The 17,842-nt window shown below is 37.5% G+C and overlaps 1 protein-coding gene across 2 annotated transcripts in view; it reads right to left on the bottom strand.

The window, feature by feature from the left end:
- Positions 1 to 3,612: 3,612 nt before the first annotated feature.
- sema3fb (sema domain, immunoglobulin domain (Ig), short basic domain, secreted, (semaphorin) 3Fb) overlaps positions 3,613 to 17,842 on the bottom strand; it is a 73,003-nt gene continuing 58,773 nt past the window's right edge. For both annotated transcript variants that reach the window (XM_016482753.1, XM_016482751.1), the window contains 12 exons: positions 16,038 to 16,157; positions 15,542 to 15,681; positions 12,547 to 12,661; positions 9,752 to 9,821; positions 9,426 to 9,570; positions 8,964 to 9,186; positions 7,397 to 7,485; positions 6,829 to 6,870; positions 6,072 to 6,229; positions 5,108 to 5,175; positions 4,496 to 4,629; positions 3,613 to 4,182 (listed from right to left, as the gene is read on the bottom strand). In XM_016482753.1, the coding sequence (XP_016338239.1) occupies positions 3,763 to 4,182; positions 4,496 to 4,629; positions 5,108 to 5,175; positions 6,072 to 6,229; positions 6,829 to 6,870; positions 7,397 to 7,485; positions 8,964 to 9,186; positions 9,426 to 9,570; positions 9,752 to 9,821; positions 12,547 to 12,661; positions 15,542 to 15,681; positions 16,038 to 16,157 (1,724 nt within the window). In that variant the 3' untranslated portion in view covers positions 3,613 to 3,762. The remainder of the gene's footprint in view (positions 4,183 to 4,495; positions 4,630 to 5,107; positions 5,176 to 6,071; positions 6,230 to 6,828; positions 6,871 to 7,396; positions 7,486 to 8,963; positions 9,187 to 9,425; positions 9,571 to 9,751; positions 9,822 to 12,546; positions 12,662 to 15,541; positions 15,682 to 16,037; positions 16,158 to 17,842) is intronic.

A 17,842-nucleotide genomic window follows, 5' to 3' on the forward strand; every position in this document is an offset into this window, starting at 1 on the left:
ATTTAATCTAGTATGCCCTATTCGGATGCGAGAAATAATTGTATCTTCTTTCCTATTCCTAAAAACACTTCTTCCATTTCCTACTTGCTGCTGAATATTATACATTTGTCTGCCCTTGCTTTCACAGTTCCATACTTCTTGCCATTTTTTGTTTATGAATTCTTTAATTTTCCCTTTAACCTCATTTTTGCTAAGAGTCACTTGAATATCTATTTCTGAGTGTATAAGAGCTTGCTTAGCAAGCTTATCAACCACTTCATTAGCCTCCACTCCCACATGAGCGGGAACCCACAAAAATGTTATTAAGCTTACATATTCTTAACAAACTTGCAAGAATCTCATATATAATGTCTTGCCTTGATGATTTTACTCCACTTGCAAGGCTCAGTATTGCTGCATAAGAGTCAGAACATATAACTACTAATCTTGGTTTTACATCCTCTACCTACTGAAGTGCTACCACCATGGCAATTAATTCTGCTGTATACTGTATACTCTGCTGATAAATGATCAGTTATTCTTTTCTTAATACAAGTTTGAAACTTTGGAATAAATACTGCAGCAGCTGTTCTGCCAGAGATAGGGTCTTTAGAACCATCAGTATATATATGTAACCACGATGGATAAGTCTGATCTAAATACTGCTGTGCAATAATGTTCTTAGGGGTTTCTTTCTCATTCTTAATTTTTATTTGTATTTGTATACTCCATTTGATTGCGTGCGTGCACGAGCACAGACTCTCGACACATGCGCACTAGAAAGTTTCATATTTGTCTGTGCTATTTCTCTCCAAATGTTATCACAGATAAAATGCTTTTGTACTCGTTTAAACTTGAGTTGCGAATGTAGGCTATCTTAAACCTCTCTCACACAAGCACTCGTCTTCTTGTTTTTCATCTTAGGTTTTATGGTGGGTGGCACCAACATTAAGGGTAAGGTGCATTATCGTCACCTACTGTGTTGTATGGCAAGCCGTTTTGACTTTTATTCATTAGCAGGCTTGCCTATTGCCATATATGTTCAATTGTTAGTTTTTGTGATGTTTGATTTTAGCTAGTAATTTGATGCTATAAAAACGGGGCGTGTCGTTATGGTTGATTGGGTCTGCGGGAGTTTGATTCCGTGGCTCCACCTCACGACTCTACTGCGCAGACTCGGGCTCCAAACGAATCTCTACTGCGCAGACTCTGGCTCCAAACGAATCTCTACTGCGCAGACTCGGCTCCAAATGACGTCATTTACTCAAGATGGCAGCGGCCATACTGAGATGCTTTGGCTTCACTTTTCTATAGTGGAAGGAATAGGCTAGGAGACGCATCGTCCATCTTTTTTTACAGTCTATGGTTGGAACGTACAAGCGTTTGTCAATGCAGGCATCCATTGTTGCTGCCTTCTCCAGTTGCCTAGTTCATTGTTCCATCTCATCGGATTTTTTGTCGACTGTAAAAAAAACGGGCCAAGGCAGTGTTGCCACCTTGTAGACAAACTAATTAGTGCATAAAAAAACATCAAGGCGCATGTGCAAGCTAGCTGAGCATGCATATACCATACGCGCTGTTACTATGCACGTACTGTGCTGATGATGATGACGACATTTGCGTCAGTAAACCGAAGTACTTGGGGCTTTTAATTTTTTTTAAATTACAAAAACAGAAATGTATAGGTATGCGAGTTTTTTCCTCAAAACACTGGCGGATTTTATATTTATTACTATTAATATTATTATACATACATAGGCCTACAACAAGAAACAAGTGAAAAATACACTACACAATAAACAATTAAGGCTACACAAAGAACACATTGGTGAACACAAAGGTACATTCTCCGAAAACAAGTCCTAATATCTTATGTAGTGTTGTTTCTCAAGTGAATTTGTTTCAAGAATTTTTAGATATTTTACTGGAAAACTTTTCTGCTTCATGAACACGAGACTCACTCCAGATCGATTATTACGGTAATGTACTGATTGCATGGATAAAATCATCTTATAAATGCACATAATAAATTATTATTTACTGATAAGCACATAAAAAAGTATAGAACAGTAAACATATATCCAAAGATTACAATCACATCAGCAAAAACTGTTAAATATACCTTGTATGTAGACGTCAAAGAACACGTATCATTGACGATCTACAAGATGTGTTGGTATAAGCTCATAGGAGATGCTGCAGCAATCTCACATTACACTAGCTCCAAGGACACAATAAATTAACAGCTTATTTTGGTGTGGTTCTCACACAAAGCTACAACATCATATGGAGCACTTTAATACCACTGTTATAGTACTGTACAATCTGGATCTTGCCAGTTCCTGCTTATTATAGAACAGTTTTTTGTATTTTTGCATTTAAGAAAAAAAGTCATACAGGTTTGGAACGACCTGAGGGTGAGTAAATGACAATGTTTCATTTCTGGATAAAGTTGTTTGATAAATCTGCATTTCTATAGAAATACCACCACTGTGACAACATGCAAGAGTTATAATAGTGAAATATTATTCCCATAGTTTCACTTTCTCAAACATACCATCAAATCCATCCTCAGTCCTGTCAGTCCAGGATTCTATCCCCAAAAAACCTTCACAAGTCTTTGATCAAAGAATCAACCGATGAAGAAAAATGAACAGTTGAATTACTATAAATATAGAGCTTTCATTTATTAGTTAGCAACAGCAAGAGGGGAAAGAAAATCATTTACACATTTATCACAGTAACATCACCTGTGCATTTAGTCTCAAACTGATGACAAAATACAAACACAAACATTTCTAAAGACACTATGTGTTTGTGTGTAGCTTAAAAATAGGTCCTTGTTTTGGGGGAAATTTGATTAACATTATATAAAAACAATTATTTAAATGAATGACTTAATTTATGGGGAAAAAAATTATGGATAAAATTTAAATTAATGGAAATGTATGGATTTATGGAAAAGAAAAAAAAACTTTTTAAAGGGTGAAATATGACCAAGACATTCTTTGCCATTTGTGCATTCATGGCATCATGGCGCTGCGAGTTGTTTTGGGCTTTTAGTCTTTTCAAAACTGGCATAAAAAAAAAACAATAAAAATTAGAGCCCTCATTACTTGATTGAGTCCAGTCACAAAAAAAAATTGTGCCATAAAACTTGATTACCTTAAACATTTGTGCAACGAAAACAGATGTGTGTGCATATAGAGTGACATTAGGAAGACAATATGAGCTGGTGTATCATTGTAACCAATGAGGGACCAGAATGCACTTAGGGGTGGGACTAGTGGTGAGGAGCATTATGATGTCAGCATCTCCTGCCCCGCCTTTTCTAAATGTCTTTCTGTGTGAAGAGTCCAAGGGGGAAGATTCGTTCCCGGTCGCTCTTTCCTTAACCATCTCAGTTCAACATAGTTCATAGTCTACGAGTTTATGTCTATATATATATATATAAGTCGTCAATGCCCGGAAGATGGAAATTGGAGATTTCTCTTGTTCTGTTTGTAGTTGTGACAATAAAAATAATATTACAATATTATTTGCCCGTTAGGTACTTATACACAAAGAGCATTCATTTTTCTATTAAAGTACAAAGAAATCCACAGAATGGTACTATATACAACCTACAATAAATACAGTGTATGATATCATCTTTATCTGTTAAAAGGGAATTCCGTTTGTTGCTTGCAAAGTTCTGTTTCATTTGATGGAAGTTGTTCTTTTTTTCCCCAGGTTTTACTCTTTTAGACGTCTTTCCTATAGGACCAGGGGGCGGAAACCCCCTCATGTCTCCTCTTCATCCCCGTGATGTCTGCGATTCCGCGGTTTCTTCTGTTCCTTCAGCTCTTTGAGGTCTTGGGCCTTGATGACCCCCATCAGCGGGTCTCCGTACTGCCAATAGTCCTGGCAGTACTGGTTTATGAGGCCCATCTCAGGCTGACTGAGGATAGTCAGAAGGTCTTTGTATTGTCCGGCGCTGGGGGTCCAGGCGCTGGATTGGAGCGAAGAAGCCGCCGGACGGCCCGTTTCCACCAGGATGTTGTTGACGGCCTGGTTGGTCAAGACCACCAGCTGAAGTTTGACCAAGGTGTGCCTGAAGTTCTTCTCTGTGGCTGTGCAGACGTAGATGCCAGAGTCTGAGGACTGGAGGGAACGCAGTAGTAAGCCTGGATCGGTCTTCAACACGCGCCCATCGGTACGGACCTGAAGAAACACACACAAAAACAACCATGATTAATAAAACAGTCAACTTTGGATGTATCATTGAGACTGCTTATTTATTTATTACTTTTGCACTGATATAAAAATTATGGTCATTATTTTTATGATATAGCTGAAAAACAATCTACTTTAAAAAAAAATAAAATCCTTCATGATATAGGCATCCAGCATCTGTCTAAAAAGGATGATGCTGAATTTAAAAAATGCACATATTGGCTCATCCCATTATGGTCACTGGCATATTGTGCATCTATACTATTTACTTATGCATGTATATGTACATGTGTGTCCTCACCTCTCTCCTTCTATCGCTGTTGTCCCGGTGGAGATGCCATTTAATGGCAGCGTGGGGTGATCTGGCCTGGCACTCCAAAAACGTGCTGCTGCCCTCCACCCCATACTGCACCGTCTCCAGAGTGTTCTTATTAGCTGGACAACAAGAACAACACGTCCATTTACACAGCACTTGAGCGAGAATGAGAGCTGGCCATGAACTATTTGAGCAGAGCCAGTAGAGCGAAAGTCATGTCAGTCAAGCTACAGTAATGTAAATAAACTTAACACTACAAAAATTCAGATCAGAGCAGAATGAGGCTTTCTGCTAACAGCTCATTATGGTTGTACAAAGAAAACATGACTGTATTTTACACATATGCTTAATTTCTATAAACAAATTTGACAACGCAAATAAAACTGTTGATAAATGTGTCATGATATGAAAACAAGTATTAGCTGTGAATGATTTATCAATGAATTAATTGTGCATACAACGGACATATTTACTTTAGAAGTGAAAAAAACTAAACAAATCAAAACAGACAGGACTAAACCTACTTATTGACATTATACATAATAAATATATGTATTTACAAATATTAATTGTAGTAAAGTTAGACTAGTAGCTTACTGTTGGAATTGTATCCTCGGCACTGCCGTATGGGATTTCCGTATTTCACATCCTGTCGCCGACTGCGTCTGAAAGGAAGCCAATATGACAAAATAAGAAATGAATTTCCACCTATATCTGACAAAGTATGAAAATACTTCCAATACTTATTCCAATTCTCAGTTTCAACAAACACCATTTTTAGGGTTTTTTCAACTTAAACAATGTTGTACTGTGTACTACTTGAGTAAATCACACTGTGCATACAGCAGCCACACTAAAAATATGATGGTCGGCCAGGATGAACGCTGGCAGCCTGAACACATAATATTTACTGTACGTGTAAAGTTCAGTAGAAGAAGAAAGTTCAATATGTCTCTCTGGGATTTCATCTTTTTTTTGGGGGGGTAAAAAATACCTTCCCGTTTCAGAATAAGAAAACTCACCCTTCACTAAATAGGATCCATACGGAAACCTGCTCATCTCAAACACTTTGGGATAAATTAAAATGAATGCATTTAGCAGACGCTTTTAAATTAAAATGGTGATTCGCCCTGAAATTGCCCAACGTGACTAAAGATCTTCAGTTGCAACATCTAATGAACAACATTTCCAGAAATTAGGAGGCTGTGACTGTAAATGAGGATCGAATTTTTGAATTATTTTTGTTTTATTGAGGTTTTGGATCTTATTAATGTGCATTTCATTATTTCCCATCAGTGTAAATAAAAAGAACCAAATAAAGAAATAGGCCAGATTATTAAGAAATGATGGATAGAGAGATGGGGAACTGGATTCAGATCTGCATTTCTCTCTGTCTAGAAAATACGGACTAACCACTAGGCTATTGCTCTGACATCACAGTTTAAAACTAAATCACACTGTACATAGCTGAAAGTGGTATGTATAAAGATGCTGACTAACACAGTGATGACACACTCCTGTGTAAATGTCATTTGGTTCTGAAGTGCTTTGGCATATTCACCTCTTCTGTGAGGCAGAGTACCGAGAGCAGGACTTGCCGTCCCACGCACAATAAGGGTCCCGGGCCAAACAGCAGTCTGCGCAGACCTCGCCATAGACGTCACACCTGTGCAGGGCCAGATGAGTCACACCAACCGCTGACGCTACATATAGTTGTTGCTGCAGCAAAACAAAAACATATTGTTATGCAGAGTGGCAGTCTTTTTTATTCTCCATTTAGAAATATAATTTGATCCTAAAACTTCAAGGTACATTTTCTACCTTCAAACCTCTTTGGAAAGAAGAAAACCCAACTGTCCCAGCTCTAATCTGATGAATTAAAGATGCAGAGAGGTCTGTGCAGGTTTTGAACTGCAAATTTAAGCCTGTTCTGATAATGGACCTTTTTTTTTCCTCCAGCGTTTAAAAACTTGACATTTCTGTTTTTAGGATCAGCTGTTTTAAATCAGCTTTTCTGGGAGAACTAGGGTTTAAATTACAGCCTAGAAATGATCCACATCTGCCAACAATCCCAATCATGATGAAAGAATAAAACACAATGAATGAAAATTGAACATTTTATCTTCATACATCTGTAAAATTGTTATCCCCAAATGAAAGCGGCTTAAGGATTACAGAGACAGATAGCAGCTGCACGTCTAGCTTAAGTGAGGTTATTGTTATCCTCTTCATGGGTTAGGCTATTCCTCCAGTATTTTATATAAAACATCAATGTTTGTGAACCGTGTAATCAGGTTTAGTGTACAGCAAATCTTTACCCGTTTTGAAGAAATCTTCATAGTTGTGATGGAAGTAGGGACCTGAAAGTGAAAGATTCAACTTCATTATTCTGCATGACTCCTAAATAAAAAGCTTTTGTTTCTTAGGCAGCAAATCGTCATATTAGAATGATTTCTAAAGGATCACGTTACACTGAATACTGGAGTAATGATGCTGAAAATTCAGGTTTGCATCACAGGAATACATTTCATTTTAAAATATTTTAAAACAGAAAAGAGTTATTTCAAATTGTAATAATATTTAACAATATTCACGTTTTTATTGTGTTTTTGATCAAATAAATGCGGCCTTGGTAAGCATAAAATACTTCTTTAAAAAACAAAAATCTAACTGATATAATAAAGTCAAGTAACTTAAACAGAAATGCAATGCACTAAACCAGCATAGCTCTGAGACAATGGTCAAATATATAATTTCGTGGCCAGTACTCAAAAATATTTGCCCATATAAAATTCTCACATTTGGCCAATCAGAATCAAGTATTCCTAAGAGCATGTAATATTAAGAAGTTAGTGTGCAACAGGAGACCCAGGGTGCAGATCTCACCTGAAAGACCTCCACTTCCTCCAGCACTAGTTCCTCTGTCTGCAGGTCATCTCTGGGCAGGACGATCACCTTCTGTACTGTACCTCTGTCTGTAGACCAATAGAAAGACAGTCAGATTATTCACTGAGCCAACCACAATAATTAAACTGTCTCGTTCCAAGTGCACTTCCATCTTACAAGAGTCACAAAACATTCAAAGCACCATGATATTCCTTTGACAACTTTCTGTCTATTCCATTTTCCAAGCCTTTCGTCTTTGCATCTTATGTCCTGATAAAATCTTGATTATTATCTTTCACTGAGTACTGAAACACTTGAGTTACTCTTGTTCTTTCTGTCCCATCTACCATGTAGACCCTTCACGTTTTCCATACACCATCACTTCCTTTTAAAATCCCTCTTTTGTCTTTTGTTTTCACGGTATACTCATCTTTCAGCTCGGCTGTACTTTGTCAGGCTCTGTGTCTCTACTGAAAAATGGAGGTATTTCAATGGCTGTGTCTGACCAAAATGCTAGCTGGGTTTAAGCGTGCCCGTTGCATTCCTCTGTGCACGTCACCAGAGATTTATTGCAACCGGAGCAATACATCTAACCTGAGCTTTGAATGCAAGCGAGCGACTGCCACTGAAAGCCAGGGACATTCCTGTGAGTGCTTGTAGGTGCAATGGGCCACGCAGTGTTGATTTAAAAACCCATTAGCCTCTCAGCCTCACAAAGCAAGATAAGCAGACATAAAGGCATAACCTACAGCATGACAAGACCAAAAGAATGATGTCACTCTGACTCTTTAAGGTTAAAAGAAAGTTTGAAACGGAGACGAGAGTTAGGCAGATCAGCTGCTCTAGGTTGATGGATTCTTATAACGTGACCCTGCAGCCTTAAGGTGCTGCATTCACAGTTTTTATATCAAGAACAGAAAGATGGAAACACAAAACATCCATCTAAGTACAGTCAGATGCTTTCACCTCCTCTTATAAATGTACAGTACACTGAGAAGGAATGAAACTGACCATTTTTTCCCTTTATCCTGCAGCAGTTTCAGCGTCTCGATAATCATCTAGCAAGTTTTTGTTATAACTTAAAAACTTGGGAAAAAAAAAATTGATTCCTTTTTTGAGACATGGTATAAAAGTTAAAACCTTTACATACTGTCTGCATTAATCATAAAAATGCCATTAGATAGCAACAACACTAGATTGCATGGAGAAATTTAACATTGTTAAACATTTTTCAATGACAACAGTTAGAGCATTAACTCTATTTTGGCACCCCCCAAAAATACTAAATCTAAAATTAAAACTAACAATAAATATCAACATTTATTTTTATATGACTATAAAAAAGGTTTGAATTCAAATGAAAACTCAACTAAACTGAAAAGACAAATTGAAAATAATATAAATAAAAACCTGAAATAAAAACTAAATTAAAAATAAACTACAATAACCCTGTGCTATACAATATATATTATTTGAAGTTGTTTATATTTAATTGTGCATATTATATTGCACATAACAAAGAAAAACATTCTGAATATGTAAAAATCAGGCTAGTTTCCAAACTCACCTGTACCCAGGAAGAGCACTTCGTAGTTGCCGTCAGCTGCAGTCACCTGGTCCACAGTGATGGTGGTGAACTCATAGTCTACGTTGGTCCTGACCACCAGGGGGCGCTTGTGCACTGGATACACAGTATTGTACATGGTGGGATGGTTCCGCATGAAGTTGATGACCTCGTCAGGGTAGTCTTTCGTGGACTTCATGTTGGGGGTGAAAGTCCCACCAGGACACTAGCAAAAATGGGTGAAGGGGACCAACCTTAGCCAATGAAATCTCTGTATTCTCCTAATACAGTAGCACTAAAGGCTGACTTCCAAATGGTTAGATCTAAAGGCTAAACCCCACTTACCATTTGTGCTTTCAGCTTGGTTTTAACCTTCAACAGCAGGTCTAGATTAATATTTCTATACCAGTGTGCCAATAATTCATCTCATTTTTGGTATTTGGTTCATAAGAGGGTTAAACTCACTGTTCCTGGACGAGGGTAGGGGATTTTTCCAGTGTAGGCCACCCACTGATAATTGGGACCTTCTTTGTGAGCAAAAGGTCCATTGAACACCATCCGAATGTCCGCCATTGAGTAGACGCAGACCGCTGAGCCTTTGAATACAGAGCTGGGGGGAAAATATGACCGTTTTTGTTATGAAGTTCATATATAGAACTATTAATATATAAAGTGTGTAAAAGTGTAAAAACAGATGCAAATGCAGTGGAAAACTGCCCATGCTAAACAACCCCTTCCAGTATTTACTACAGTTTCCAAATGGAGGAAGATATAGACATATTCAAACTCACCCAGACACAGAGAAGACCCCATAGATGACGGGATTTTTAATGTCCTGCGTAGGCTGTATGTACACATCCCCTAAAAGACACAAACACAGAACAACATTGCAATGAAAAGGCTGGAGAACAGTTTGCTAATATTTGCAGTGCATAAATCAAGCGCATTTACTGAATCTTGGGACAAACTTCCTGTGACTCAGAGTTTCTCACTGCATTTCACTCACCATCTCTGAAGTAATGAGAATTTTTTTTTCAACTAATACTTCTATTTTATTTTACATCAGTTTTCAATTAACGGTAAACTGGACAGTAAATAATGTGAAGGAGACAATCAATGTTCAAAGAAAAGACATTGCATGTCATCACTATTATGAAACTTGCTGAGTTGGCTCGCATAAACACTTATGTGTGCATATGTGTGTTTGTGTGTGTAAGGGAATAAGTGTGTGTTTAAGGACTGCTGAAGTGCTCCTCAGGGAGAACTCACAGGACGAGGATAGCAAAGCATATGGTTCCTATTGCCTCGCACACATATCATGCCAACCTTTATACAGTATCTGAGTGTAGCTGTATGTATAGCGCAGGTAATGCATCATGTGCATATGGATCAAAGATATTGGCTTATAAGACAACCAAAAATTCATTCATAACTCATTCACAGTGCTAGAAACTCATGATCTTATAAACGAAAAATTCACTTTGGTATATTGGTTAATGCACATTTTCCAGACACATTGAGGAGCTCATGTTGGATATACAGGTTCAAATTCAGCCTGCAACATGTCCCATCCCCTTAGTTTTCTTATGCTTTCTACTAATATCACTTTGAAGACTCTCTCTCTCTCTCTTGCCTGTGCCAATGCATTTGGCAACCTGAGGCAAATATCCTCCCCTTTTCTCCTAAACAACAGGACAAATGCAGTTAATGACATATATCTAAAGATCATCAAAAGGGATGAACACATACTTTTAAAATGACAAATCATTACAGAATTTTTTTTTAACAAACATTTGGCCATCTGGGATGAATTTGCCAAATCCTTAAAGTCTTCCAACTGTTCAAACTCCCATAATCTTCTAACTGCAAAGCCAGAGTCTCATGAGCACAGCAGCTGTATAGAATCTATGTATAAATCTACACTATCACTCTCAATAATACTGAACAGAAAATGTAGGAAATTTCATTGAGAACATGAAACAGCATTCATTAACTTATGTGGCCTATTTCAAAGTGCAACAATAAACAATGGAAAACAATATAGGACGGTATTTGATTTGTAATGCATTAAGAATTGATTGGATTGCTAAAATCTATGCTATGATAGTAATGGTTAACATTATTTTTCCCCTCCCATGTGACCTTATAGAGAAAATCAATTATGATAAAGAACTATGACAATATCAGTTGTGCACTCATGAACCATGCATAATACGACCAGAAACATTTATTGAGAAAGTAAACTACTGCTCAATATTTTGTTTGAAAGAAATTAATACTTTTAATCAGCAAGGATGCATTAAATTGATTAAAAGTGAGATGTTTGATTTATAATTGTGATATAAGTGTGATTTATAATTTTAAAACAGATTTTCTTTTTCAAATAAATGCTATTCTGTTGAATTTTATATTTGTAATATACTATATATATATATATATATATATATATATTAGAATGATTTCTGAAGGATCATGTGACACTGAAGCTACCATGACAAGGTGTACTTAAGCACAACTCCATCTGTATTCTAATAAAAGCTTAATCCAGCTCATTAGTAGACTGCCACAACTCACAATGAACTACAGCTTTATTGCCTTATTAAAAAGGCCCGGGCATCCCTCCTTCAACACACACAGCTAAATCCTCACTTCTCCACGAGCCTGTGTAAACATCCTCCCCACTAATAAAGAGCCAAACGTGTTTATAAGAGTTGAGCGATTGTGCTTGGGAGCGCAAATCTGCTCTTTTATTATGAGCAATAGGAATAAATTCCAGCATTATCATAACTATAATTCCCTACATCACTGGGGCCAATTAGTCTGGAAATGACTACAAGTGCGAGAGAGACGCCCTTAGTGGACCTGGCATTCCTGTCGGTCCACCTGATCCGTCCACAGGGCATGGCCTTCTCTCTGGACGTCATCCGAACTCCCTTCAAGTCTCTGGGCGACATTGGACAGGGCCACTGAAACCTGACTAACCAGGAGAAGATCTTTCTCATTCACACACAGCTAATGTGATCCCTGACTGGCCTCCGGCCAACGCAAACCACTTTAAGAGCCGAAATGGGGCCTTTCAACTGACGACTTTATATGTTGGAGATGAACAGAGTGAGACTTACTGAGCTCGTCGAAATGCGTTTCAATCCCATCAGCTCCTGGGACTGAGCAGATGAGACGGGATTTCAGGAAGGTGCTCCACTTGTTGACCAAGCAGCAGTGACCGCCATCATCGTTCTGTAAACACACACACGTTGAGAGCAATTGGTTTGAGTTGAAATCAAAGAGAGGTGAAATAGCTGTATTTAATTCATGGCAAGCCCCTCCGCAGCGGGAGAGAGGGGAACAAACAGCCAGGAAAAGTTAGCTGTGAGAAGACAAGATTGCAAATAGTGTCTCGTCTGATTCACAAAACGCACCCATCTGGTCTGATTGCAGGCCAATTTTAGGGAGAGGTAGTTGAGGGATCCTGATTTATCATCTGACTTCAATCGCAACCTATTCGTTTGGCGGTATGAAAGGAAAGTTCACCCAAAAATAAAAACTGACGACTTTATCTGTTGGAGATGAACAGAGTGAGACTTACTGAGCTCGTCGAAATGCGTTTCAATCCCATCAGCTCCTGGGACTGAGCAGATGAGACGGGCTTTCAGGAAGGTGCTCCACTTGTTGACCAAGCAGCAGTGACCGCCATCATCGTTCTGTAAACACACACACGTTGAGAGCAATTGGTTTGAGTTGAAATCAAAGAGAGGTGAAATAGCTGTATTTAATTCATGGCAAGCCCCTCCGCAGCGGGAGAGAGGGGAACAAACAGCCAGGAAAAGTTAGCTGTGAGAAGACAAGATTGCAAATAGTGTCTCGTCTGATTCACAAAACGCACCCATCTGGTCTGATTGCAGGCCAATTTTAGGGAGAGGTAGTTGAGGGATCCTGATTTATCATCTGACTTCAATCGCAACCTATTCGTTTGGCGGTATGAAAGGAAAGTTCACCCAAAAATAAAAAAGCTGTAATTACTTATTCATCATTTTGTTGTTCCAAAACGGGTTCACTTACAGTACTTTCTTCTGTGGAACACAAATATGATTTTCCCATACAATTGTACTACAGTAAATGGGGACTGGACCTTTTAAGCTTCAAAAAGGACACAAACATCATAACAGCATCGAAGTAGTCTGTAAACTAGATGTTAACCGCTGGGAAATTAAAAACCAGGGGGCAGATTCACAAAATCTTATTATTAAGAAAGAATTTAAGACATTTCTTAAGATACATTCTAAAATGTTTGTAAGAATGTTTCTATGAAGTACTTATTATTTCTAATAAGTTCTCAGATATTTTCTTTAGGAACTTTTTTTTTCTTATGATTGTATGGTGTACGTGCTAATCAACTGAATAAAAAAAAAAATTAAAGAACTTTTTGCTTTGCCAGCATATTATATCATATCCATAATAAGTATTCAAACTGTTTTTGTTGCAACAGGCTTGATGAGAATCAATAAATTCATTAGACATCATATTTTTGGAAATTTAAGACAAGTTGGAGGTTATCCTAACTTTCAGCGGTTATTTACAGTGATTCTTAAGAACAACTTTTTTCAGGCATTCAAATTCTTCTTAAGATTTGTCTTTAAGAAATGTTTTTGTAAATAGAAATCATTCTTAATTTTATTCTCAAGTGAGAAAATAAGAAGAAAATAGGAGTTAGGAAGAATTTAATTCTTTTTTTAATTTAAATATTTATTTTTGCCTTTATTATGATAGGACAGCAAGTTTACAGGAAGCAAAAACAGATTAACAACTTTAACAGATGCAGCTAAATTAGTTATATTCGACAAACTGTATACATGATATGAATGATCATACCCTAGGCTCTCTGTGTGTTTCATCTTTGATCGCATGACTCATTGTTATTAATAGAAGCTAAAAATCTTTGTGAGTGGGTGGATGGTGACCAGATGGCTTCAGATGTGAGATGCAGAATGGCTGGTTCTCCGGAGGGTGATCCATAAAGCCCTGATCGCCGGGGTGTGTTTGCGTGCTAGGTCACCACATGACCCCGACTCATAAACAAAGACCTGGGGGGGCCACGCAACAGAGACCACGCACTCTTATAAACACACCCCTAAACACAAAACAGAAAGCGGATAAACACAAAAACCCAGCCACACACACAAACACACATGTACTGTCATATACCACCATGTGGTTCCACATATGAAACAGCTCAATAAACACATGCATGTTACAAAAAATACACAAACCCTTTCATGAAAACACACACAAAACTTTTGTACTGTATATATGCTAACTGTTTATATGCTTAAGATTTTTTTTTTTTTATTCTGTAAGAATGCATTGAAACGAAAGTGACAGTAAAAACGTTTATAATGTTAATAAAAATGTGTATGTCAAATAATTCCTGTTTTTGACCTTTCTATTCATCAAAGAAACCATGAAAAAATGCATCATGGCTTTCACAAAAATATTAAGCAGCATAACAGCAGTTTTCAAAATCTATAATGGTTGCTGAAAACTCAGCTTTGCCTTCGCATGAATAAATTACATTTTAATATATATTCGAATAGAAAACAATTATTTTTAAATTGTAATAATATTTCACAATTTTACTGTTTTTACTGTTTTTTGGTCAAATAAATGCAGCCTTAAGAGACTTTAAAAAAATCTTACAAATCTAAAAATTTTATTGACCACAAACTTCTGAATGCTAGTGTAAATACTTGATTTCCTGCCATTGACTGTGGTTCTTGTATTAAGCCAATTACGATTACCTTAACCCTAACAAAGATTTTGAGTGAGAAAATTACTATTATAAGGCTTCAATATGACTGTAAAGCACATTTACAGTCATATGGACTACTAATGATGCTTTTTTTGGTCCATTTTCAAACTTGACATTGTGAAACATATTTAAAACTATGAACTAGCCATTATCCAAACTCTAGACCTTTTTGCATATTTACCTTAAAATTTCAAAAGAATCTAAAGTTATTTGATCCATTTATGTGGGTTTGTAAGGAACTTTCAGAATGTATTCCTGCCAAGTACAGCTAAACATTAACACACCCACAAACTTACATTAAACCCAAGAAGATGCACCACAAACCCCTGAGTTTACCCCTGTGGCTCAAGTCTGCCGTTCCATGTTTGTTTTCATTGCCCTGCTCAATTTGCAGTTGTGGTCTGGTGCTATTTTCATTAAGACCTTGTGGTTAAGCTCCACATTTGGGACAAATCGCTGTGGTGCTAGTGAATAAGCCATCTTTTTCCATTTCTCTGGTGAAGAAACTCAGAACGGCTGACCTGACAGGTTAAAAGGTCACAGGTTCAGGGGTCACATGGATAGAGAGAAGTATTGTAAGCAGGGAGGTCAAATATGTGTGGATTTCGGCGCGTCAGCGGCAAGCAAACAGAAACGCCACAGTCAAGTATCCACAAACTATGGCTTGCTCACTCTAGGCTGTAGCTGGAATCTCTTTCAGAAATGCTGAACGGTATGGAATGTCTCAAATTTCATATTCATCGCATCATATTTTAGGTCAGAACTTTTAGCTCACCAGGCAGATTCGGCCGATGCGTGACTGTGATTTGGGGCTCTGGCCCATCTTGGAAGACTTCTCGCGGAAGAAAAAGTAGAGTTTGTCATCGTTTTTTTCGTTGCTGTCAGGGATAAGGTGCACATGGACAAATGAGGGGTCTAAGAAAAAGAAAGAGACATGCAATGTCATTTTACATTTGCACAATTAAACATTTATCAGCCTTTTCATAGAAACATTTGTGAAACTATTAGGACTATTTAAGCAACCTGCACAAAGACAATTAAAATGGAGAAAAACAGCATCAAATAGCAAGAAAAGAAAAAAAAACTTTTCTTGTGCATATGTCTGAATTGAGATAAATTGGCTCTTTTTTAATCATTAAATGAATGGTGGGTTAGGGTTAAAATATAAAAATAAAATTAAAAAAAATAAAAACCACCTATGTCAGCTTATTTAAAATAAAATAAAATAATAAAATTACATTTAAAAAAAACACTCATTTCAACTTATTTACCATTCAGCCATCTTGAGTTGTATTGGTCAGTACGCATGATTGTGTTTTTCCCCAAAGTTCGGAAAATAGCAGAGTCTGTCCCCATGAAATCAATATACACCCCTGCGTACAATTCTCCATCTAAGGTTTAGAAAAACAGAGATAAAAAGAGAAAGTCAGAATTTAAGTATCTGTGAATGTAAAAGAATGATACATTTGATTTATGAGCTTTTATTTTCAATAATGAAACATCGGCCACACCCATGATGATGGATTATTGCCAGGTGATTCATCAAGGCACAGAAAATGAGCATTTAACTGATCAACTGTTCAACTTACAGAGACCATCAGTCAAGATAAGGTTTTTTTTTCATAAGTATATATGATTTTTTCAATTTGATCAATAATTCTCAGATAAATTATTATTATTAATGCTTAAATTATGTATATGTTAATAATTTGACACTAACACTGTACAATGATATACAGTTTGGCTTGATGGCATCTGCCAACTTACATTACACACTGCACAAGATTGATGCCCACTGGGTTTCACATGCGCTGGTCATTATGCATGTGCATGTGAGGGGTTATTATTGCCTCTGGAGGAATTTGTTCCTTGTTAAGTAGTGTGGAGGTCAAGTGTGTGTGTGGGTGTGAGTGTGAGTGTGCAGAACCCAGTTGCAGGCCATTTGAGCAGGTGTCTCAGCGTGTAGTTGGCAGAGGCCATGGCTGTTAAGGAGGGGCCAGGCGGAGCGCTGTCATGAGCCACTCATGATTAATTCCCTCTTGGAGGAATCCAGGACATAGGGCCTGCCCGTTTTTGCCCACACTTGCTTCTGTGTACAGCGGGAGATACGAGTTCAGTCGGAGGGGTTTGTAGAGGAAGCGCACTGGATGTAGAATTAGTTTGTTGACAGTCTATTTGCTCTGCCGGCGGCGGTTTTTCCGATGGCAGATCAAAATTGTTGATTCTTAGGGGACGTCTAGGTGCCAACCTGTCAGAACGCCTTGTAAATTCAACCAAACAACTCTAATATATGAGGTGGTAGTTACATACAACCAGACAGGCAAGCACTAAAGCGTTCTTTCAACGAATAGCAAGCCAAATTGTTTGCAAAAGCTTCCTTGTCATGTTTGTTTGTGGCTTTTGAGGTCGCACTTCATGTAAGACTGTGATCAATTGTTTTACTGGCTTAGCTAAGTGGTTTTGCTAAGCTGTGCTGATTAGATGGTTTAGCCGGTTGTTTTCCTAGTCAAGGGTTTTGCTGAATTACCTGCTGTGTAAGACCTGCTAAATTGGGGCTTTGTGCTGTTTTTTGGTCTTGGCTGATGACGTGCTAGTTTGGGGATTGTTTAGTCAGGAAAAAGCAAATTTACAACAAATTTGACATACAACAATCAACATACTGTAGATTTCCAAATCCTAACAAACTTATGGTTTTAAAATGTTTAAATGTTAAACCATCAAGCTTTTATTTTGCCAGAGTCGACAGTCAGTTCAGACGTGCTTATCATTACAAGTTTGGGAAGATGGTTGTGCATGTCGCATTTTTAATTTAATCTTCATCCGTCCCTCGGGTCATTTAGACCCAAAAAGTTTTTTCAAAAAAATTCTAAAAATTGTGAGTGGATCGTACCGGTCCAAGATTTCTTTACTTCATTCACACTTGCACCGGGAATACACAAAACAAAATTTGAGTGGATTGAATGAGTTTAAATGGGTGCAACAAAAAAAGTTGCAACAATTTTGACCTGCATAGGAATGAATGGAATTTACGAGAAAACTGCATTTTTCATTACATTTGATTTTTTAAATATACAAA

This window comes from Sinocyclocheilus anshuiensis, unplaced genomic scaffold (assembly GCF_001515605.1).
Source record: "Sinocyclocheilus anshuiensis isolate Anshui unplaced genomic scaffold, SAMN03320099.WGS_v1.1 scaffold465, whole genome shotgun sequence".
Classification (NCBI taxonomy): Eukaryota; Metazoa; Chordata; class Actinopteri; order Cypriniformes; family Cyprinidae; genus Sinocyclocheilus; species Sinocyclocheilus anshuiensis.